At 42.9% G+C, this 7,805-nt stretch overlaps 1 protein-coding gene across 1 annotated transcript; it reads left to right on the top strand.

Moving 5' to 3' along the window:
* Positions 1 to 345: 345 nt before the first annotated feature.
* slc35b1 (solute carrier family 35 member B1) lies at positions 346 to 7,068 on the top strand. The gene is made up of 9 exons (XM_070982024.1): positions 346 to 920; positions 1,919 to 2,022; positions 2,215 to 2,345; positions 2,450 to 2,480; positions 3,603 to 3,763; positions 3,868 to 3,994; positions 5,617 to 5,723; positions 5,848 to 6,001; positions 6,166 to 7,068. Exons 1-9 carry the CDS (start codon positions 796 to 798, stop codon positions 6,216 to 6,218), a joined length of 993 nt encoding a protein of 330 aa, XP_070838125.1. The 5' UTR covers positions 346 to 795; the 3' UTR covers positions 6,219 to 7,068.
* The last annotated feature ends 737 nt before the right edge of the window (positions 7,069 to 7,805 follow it).

Below are 7,805 nucleotides of genomic sequence, written 5' to 3'. Positions count from 1 at the left end.
TTCTCCCAAATTGGCTTTGTGATTGGTCGAGAGAGGACCTCTATTGCCTTACATGGACCAATGAATGAAATCCACATCCTAGGACGACAAAAAGGCACGCGACATTTTCAAGGAAGGACCTCATATTTTGTAATAGCTGCCTTTAAAGCTGCCGCATGAAAAAACAGCCAAAAGAAGCTAATTACATCAAGTCATTTAACATTTGTTGTTATTTTTTTTTACTTCGAATCTACGCGGTCCCACTGAACACACCATCACGCATATGTGTTTACGATTTAATTTATTAAACTACATCTAATAGTTCAGGCGTGGTAGTTTGTACCAATGAGGTCCTTTCACAAAACTAATTTTCCTGACGCGACCGCTTTTCCCCCAATCTAAAAATAGGCTTTAATGTCTATGAAAACAGACTGTACTCGCTTGACACCGCACCTGCCTGCATTACCTGATGCTTTTACAGCTGTCCGGGGGAAGAAACCTGAGACTGTCGGAGGCAGAAGATACACCAGAATGAGACACAATAAACAAATTACATGATATCTGTCTGACTGCAGCCCCAGACAGTTCAGGGTAGCTTAACTTGCTAGCAAGCTTTGTCAAATTAAAGAGTAACTGTGCATTGACATTATCAGCAAAGCCTTCAGCTAACGTCACCACAGAAACTACAGCTCACGTGAAACAGCGAGCACCATATCCGGGCTCGTGACATCGGCGATAGTGGAGCGGGACGTTGGTGTGAGGGGCGCGGGGAGCGGACCGGTGTCGGTTTCCATACCTGGGCTGGTGGACGACAGCATGGCTGCGGGAAAGGGAGCTAGCAAGCCCGCCTCGCTGTGGGACAACATGCGGATACGGTTCATTGTTTGTTTCCTTGGAGTCTTCGTGTGTTACTTTTACTACGGAATTTTACAAGAGACCATGTAAGTAACTCAACGGTCATTTAACAGCTTAGTTTAGCTTGAACACCCGGTACAGATGGCGTCCTCTTCTGTGCCAGAGTCCATTCAAAAATCTTCCCGTTTAATGTTGCCTTGCGTGTCGACAGTTCCCGAATCAGTATGAGCTTTGTGTTAATTTGACAACGCTATAAAGTTATGTACTTTACAATAAAGTAAAAAAAGTACATACAATGCTAGTGTGCTCAATCTAGTCGTTATGCAATCGCGTGCGGGGTATTCAAGTCGCCTCTACCAATGCGCAGGGCGGATCTGACATTAAAACGTCATATTTTTGAATGGAGTTTGGCGTGATTTTCTGTTCTTAGTAGAAAAAGCGTAACACTGGAACTTATACCCATGTATAGAGGTAGAGGGTTGCCCTTTCCAGTTCACTAACCCCTAACCCATAGATGGGGTAATGCTTTCCTTATGTTCCTGCAACAAACATGAACTTTTCATACTTTGATATATCCATCTAACATGAAACTGTAAAAGAAATCAGCAGGTCATAATGGTTATTTGTGCTTCTCTAGACAGAGTAAATGAAGCAAGTTGAGCTCAGTCTCGATGGCATATCACATACTGAGGCATGACACTGCTGGTATGTTGTTGCCGAAGTCACAGGAGTGGAAGGAGAACCTATCTGGTTTCAAAATGATGACTCGAAACCAGCGTCTCACCCAAGCAGCTCTTTCACAGAACTAAATGACTGGCTTTCTTTACACATTGTTATCCATCCATGTTACTGTCTCTGATGAGATGTTGGTGACTGTTGTCGATTGACACCAGCTCCTAGAAATTCTTGGTCCCCTAACAAAATGTCACCAGGACCACCCCTCCCTGTCAGCTGTAATTTAATACACTATGGTCTTTTCATAGCTTGTTCCTGTCAGGGGGGCCTTTGTAAGCTCCTACAGTGTCTGAATCATTGTCTGTGATCCTTTGCAGTAATTTCACTGTCGTTTCTCTGGCTTTTCCAGCACTCGAGGCGAATATGGTCAGGGAGACAAAAAGGAGAAGTTCAGATTTGCCCGGACGTTGGTCTTAACCCAGTGCATCGTCAGTGCTGTGTTTGCTAAGATCTGTGAGTATGTGCTGTGCAAATTAATACAAGTGGTTAATCCAAAGAAGCAACCTCACAGGACGGGATTTTAACTTCTCAGCCTGACCGTCATGCTGACAGTGTACACTGTACATTCAGTCGCATTTCGATAACAAAAATGTTGTTATTCTCTTATATTATGGTTTGTTGATGCCTCTTCCTCTTTGTCACCAGTGATCCAGTTCTTTGAGGGCTCCAAGCCGGATCACACCAAGAGCTGGCTGTACGGTCTGTGTTCCCTCTCTTACCTTGGAGCCATGGTGTCCAGTAACTCCGCCCTGCAGTATGTCAACTATCCCACACAGGTGAGTCTGTGCTCTTACATGGGGCGGGGTTAGTTAACATGACTCATGTGGATCATCAATGCTTGCTGCCTTTGTATCCTAAAGCTGTGTTTTTCATGTGATAGGTGTTGGGGAAATCCTGCAAGCCCATACCAGGTAAATCTGATAATATCACGTTTAGTTAGCCTTCTGCTTTCTGCCTACATATCACTGGGATACCCTCACATCACGTACAAAAGAAATAATATTAGTTACTTCCTTCATAGTTGTATACTATATACTACAAAATCTAAAAGAACACCGAGTGAATAAAACACTCAAGTAGTCACTAAGTGCAGAAAAATGCAAGTCATGTTCACCACAAATGGTAAGTCCAACGAACCAGTTCAACAGGTCTGTCAGACAGATACACTACACCCTAATTCCCCAAAAGTTCTCAGGCTGTGTAAAATGGAAATAAAGGCAGAATCCACTTATTTGCAAACAAACTGTGTCCCTGAGCCCATGCAGCAATCTCCTTTATCCAGTCACGTTCACAAAGCGGTGAACCTCGCTCCTCCACATGAAGCCCCTTTCACACCCAATCATGACACTCACCTGTTACCAATGAGCCTGTTTACCTGTGGAATGTCCCAAACAGGTGTTTTTGGAGCGTTCCACATCTTTCACTTTTGTTGCTCCTGTCCAAACTTGTTTGACACGTCTTGCTGCATCTAATTCAGAATCAGCAGATATTTACAAAACTCAATGAAGCTGATGAGCTCAAACATTAAACATATGGTCTTCGCACTGTTTTCAATTGTGTGTGTGTCAAAAAGGATTAGCAAATGACCACGTTCTGTTTTATTTTTGGGTTGGGTCGTCAACAGATGTCTAAAGCTGGTTGCTCTTGCTCTCAGCTCTGATCGTGTGCCAGTATCGACTAACTCAGAATCTGCCACGTGTCATAATCTAAGGTGCTGATGTACATATTAACCAAAGTGTACACAGTGTACATTTCCCATGTGCACGTGGTACTTGACAAAGAAGTGAGATGCAGTGGAGTGTGTGGTGTTGAGAGCATACACGGCAGGTTACAGTATGTCCTGTTTGTCCATGAAAGTTATGTCTCCGTTGTTATCTCTTGTTACACTCAAACACTCTATCACTCTTTCACCATCCATGCTTTCCACTCTGAGGCGTGAGGGCCTGACATTGTATACAGGGCAGGATTAAATCACACCCTAGCCATGGTGTCATGGCGGAAATCCATCCATCATACTGTTGTGATTGTTGCAGTGATGATCCTCGGTGTGACCATCCTGAGGAAGAGATATCCACTGGCCAAGTACCTGTGTGTGCTGCTCATTGTGAGCGGTGTCGCTCTGTTCCTCTACAAACCCAACAAGAGCTCAGCTGCTGCAGATGACCATGTTTTTGGGTTTGGAGAGCTGCTGTTGGTGAGTTGATAAAGCTTTATGTTCCATCCCATCTTTTTGCCATATGTTGCTGATCTATCTGTGTGACACTTCATGGCTTGGTCGTGTGCTTGGCTGTGCTACAGCTGGTCTCTCTGACATTGGACGGTTTGACCGGCGTGGCCCAGGACCACATGAGGAATCGCTTCCAGACCAGCGCCAACTACATGATGCTGAACATCAACCTGTGGTCCATCCTGGTTCTGGGACTAGGTGAGTCAGCTGCGCTCTCTGCCAAATGCTCGTCGAACTGAACATGTGTGTTGAAGTGCCAGGACCATGGAGGGTTTCTTTCCAATCAAACTACCAGGCAGTTTCACTGATTGGCACACCTACAGCCAGAGAGGAGAAGCTAATGAGCAAAATCACCTTGATTTGGTTCTGTGCTGCCAAAATGTGGCAGAATGAAACAGAAATACTGATGCGCTGAATGTCCTGTGGCAAAACTTCCTCTCAAAGAACGCTGAAGGCCAGTTTGAATACATGTTGTAATGCAGCACTGTAATGTTAGAAACATTTTGCAGCAGATTGGTGCAGTGTTTGTGTATCCTGGCACTCAATGGCACATAATTGTTTGTTCTTGAGCTAAAACTTGTAATTGTCATACTTTGACATGGTAACCAGTGCCACATTACACAGGATACGTGGGTTTACTGCGGGTTTGGACATTAAACATCTCATTTTGCAGTCTCGTGTTTGCTCCTTAAACAGTCTGAAAGGGTCTAAAATGCTCTGAACTGAAGGTCCAGATCAGTTAAAGTGTCTTGAAGTCAGATTTTGTTTGCATGCTGCTCTCTGACTGCAGCTTTATGTCTCATCTCTTTAAGGTGTTTTAGCATCAACAGCTGAATTTTATCATTGCTGTCAGTGTAATGATCTGTATTCTTCAAAAGCTCTGTCTTTGTTAGTCGTGCTCAATTGTATCAACAGAAATTATTTCATAGATCCCAGGACGAATAGCTGCTGCCATGCAGAAGCCAATAACAATCAGAATAAGTAAAAAGACCAAACAAAAACCAATAACACATCTGTTAGAGGCTCATTAATAAAAGGTGAGCAGTTTCCTCTCAGGAGCCAAAAACTCATTAATTCAGTGAAGGCGAAGTGTTCGGTGTTATCTTCATAGATAAGGAATCCTGCACTGCGAAGCCCTCGCTTCTGTGAGGAGGCTGCTGTAATATGCTGAAGAGAAAGGCGCATAAAACAAATGCAATATAACAAGGGGCTTTCTGAGGCCAGGCACTAATGGGCTGCGAGATAAAGATCAAAAGGTCAAAGTCAGCATGAGGACGGAGAGATTGTTGTCATTCTTGTAACAAACTAATTGGAGTGCGTGCTGTCTCTTATTCAGTGCCAATCTCTCCTGCACGTCCTGCATTCATGGGCTGTTTTATATTAAAAAAAGCCAGATTTGTTTGTGCCAAAGTGAGTCAGGCTGCAGTGGAATCCCTTCACAGGTCCTCAGTTTTAGCTTGTGAGCACTGCACATACCCAAAGACACCCCTGCTCCCTCTGTAAGAAATCTGCCTTCGACAGCTTTGAAGTGCTGATATTTCCCAAGATGCAAAGGTATTCTTATACCTTCACTCCCACGATTCCACGACACCCCCACACCAAGGCCTCATCTAACTGCTGCTACTGCGTTACGCCACTTGATGGCGCCGTATGTCCGCACTATCAACTCTGCGATCTGATTTTCTCTGCACATCAGTGCCGAGGATCAGGCCCTGATGTGCAGAAATATCTGACATTATGTTCAATTACTGGGTTGTTTTTGAAATGACGCTGATGCTGTTTTCCTTTTTTATCGACGCTTTCATCTTCTCTGCTCTCAGCGGTGTTGTGGACGAGGGAGGTGTGGGAGTTCCTCAGTTTCACTGAGCGCCACCCGAGCGTCATCTACAACATTCTTCTGTTTGGACTGACCAGTGCTTTAGGCCAGGTGGGTGGACAGACCAACAGGACCTGATGTGGCCTGTGTGCAATGAATGCCTGGAGATGAGAGCGTCCTGACAGTGTTTACCCACATTACGTTCCTTGATGTGTCTTTTGGATTATTTTACCAGACTTTCATCTTCATGACGGTGGTGTATTTTGGGCCTCTGACCTGCTCCATCGTCACCACCACGAGGAAGTTCTTCACCATCCTGGGCTCCGTTATTCTGTTCGGCAATGTCATGGCTACGATGCAGTGGGTTGGCACCGTCCTGGTGTTTCTAGGTGAGAGCTAATTCTGGTTTAACACTTGGCTGCCCTCTTTTACTATCACTGTCTGCATGTACCCCCCCTTCAGCCTCCAACACAAATCACTTGGCAAATAATGCATTGAGAGTATAGCTGTTGGTTAAATCGGTAGAATAATTTATGTTGATTTCTCTCTTTAGGTCTCGGACTTGATGCAAAATTTGGCAAAAGCCCCAAGAAGACGACACACTGAAACATCAGCAGAGAGAGACAGAAACATTGCACATCGAATGGAAACACGATAGCCAGTATCTTATTTTCACAAGACATCCTGTACAGGCGTGCTGTATGTGCCTGTGGTTTTTTTAAAGTACGGTTCAGATTTTCTGTGTCTAAAAGAGAGTTCTTGTAGTTTTCAACTCCAGCTTCTGTTGTGTACGGTTGAGATATTGAAGAGAAGTGTTTTACTTGGGATCAAGTCGTGAATGAACTGTGATGAGCCCTTAACATCACACTCTTATGGAGGAGGTTGGACTGGCTGAAAGACACGGTGGAAAATACTGTAATTCTCATTTTTCTCAAACCAGCTCACCTCCCTTGGAAGGATATTGAACCAAACAAGGCCGAAGACGTAAAGTTTCCAGCATTTTTCTCATGAACTTACCACCAAATAAGACTTGGTTTACAACTTGTTGCTTGAGGATGTGTAATTATCACATATGTAGTTTATTTCTTGGCAAACAATTAGCCAAGTATCAAGTCATTTAAAAGGGTTCTGTGTAGCCTGTTATGTCATGTCCGATCTTACTATTGAATTGTTTTTACTTTTATTTTCTACAAGTTGAAAATAACATGCCATAAAAGGGAAGTTGTGATATGTCTTGGTGATTTTCTTTTTATTACGCAGACTTCTCTTGATTGGTTCACATCAATCAGTTGTGATACTCATCGCTGATTGGATGCTGCTTGTTGGAAATGCCTCGAATTGGCCAACACCTGCTGCTCAGCACTACTCATTAATGTCACAAGCGGCAATCACTACCACAGCAACATATGTATCTGCCAGCCAACTTGTTTTTTAAATTAAAAAGCACATGACCAACTTTGTGTTTTACCATTCATCCCTTAAACTCTTAAGACATTTTGACTTTTTATATTGAGAAAATGTATTTTTGATCAGAAAAACAGCAACATGTAGCTTCTACAATGTTTTGATTGCTTTTAAATACCCATTTCTCTTTTAGCTGCTTCACATAACAATATTTAAACGTATTTTGATAGTAGGAAAACTTAAGCACAGTGTATTTAGTACAGTTTCAGGGACTCAGCACCTGTGTCATCAACAGAATAAGAAACACCAGACTCATAAATATTAACCACCTGAAACTGACAAAAAGTGGGTGGAATAATGATTATAATTTCAGGGATGGCTCCTTAAACCTGAGCATTGAATCTAATTGATTTCCTTGAAAAATTCACATCTGAATGGGGAAACAGCGCCCCCCGCTGTAACATCCTGGTACAGGAAGTTCACCTCCACACTGATACAGGACACAGCAGCAGTAAACTGTGTCTCAGAGGTATCTCCATTATGTCTCTGACATTAGTTAATTAAATCGAACTTTGTTTACTTTGCATTGAATGTTGGAATTTTATTATCTGGACAGAATCAAACGTAAAACAGTTAACATTACAACGTGATAAAATGATCATACACATAGCCACATTGACTTTTTGTGAAACAGGATTCAACGCACACACATTACATTACCGTGTATATTATATACATTTACTGTATATCAGTGTAATATCAAATCGTTAATGATAATTACTCTGTGTC

This window comes from Chaetodon trifascialis, chromosome 15 (genome assembly GCF_039877785.1).
Source record: "Chaetodon trifascialis isolate fChaTrf1 chromosome 15, fChaTrf1.hap1, whole genome shotgun sequence".
In the NCBI taxonomy this organism is placed as follows: Eukaryota; Metazoa; Chordata; class Actinopteri; order Chaetodontiformes; family Chaetodontidae; genus Chaetodon; species Chaetodon trifascialis.
This window is presented reverse-complemented; position numbering and strand designations above follow the sequence as displayed.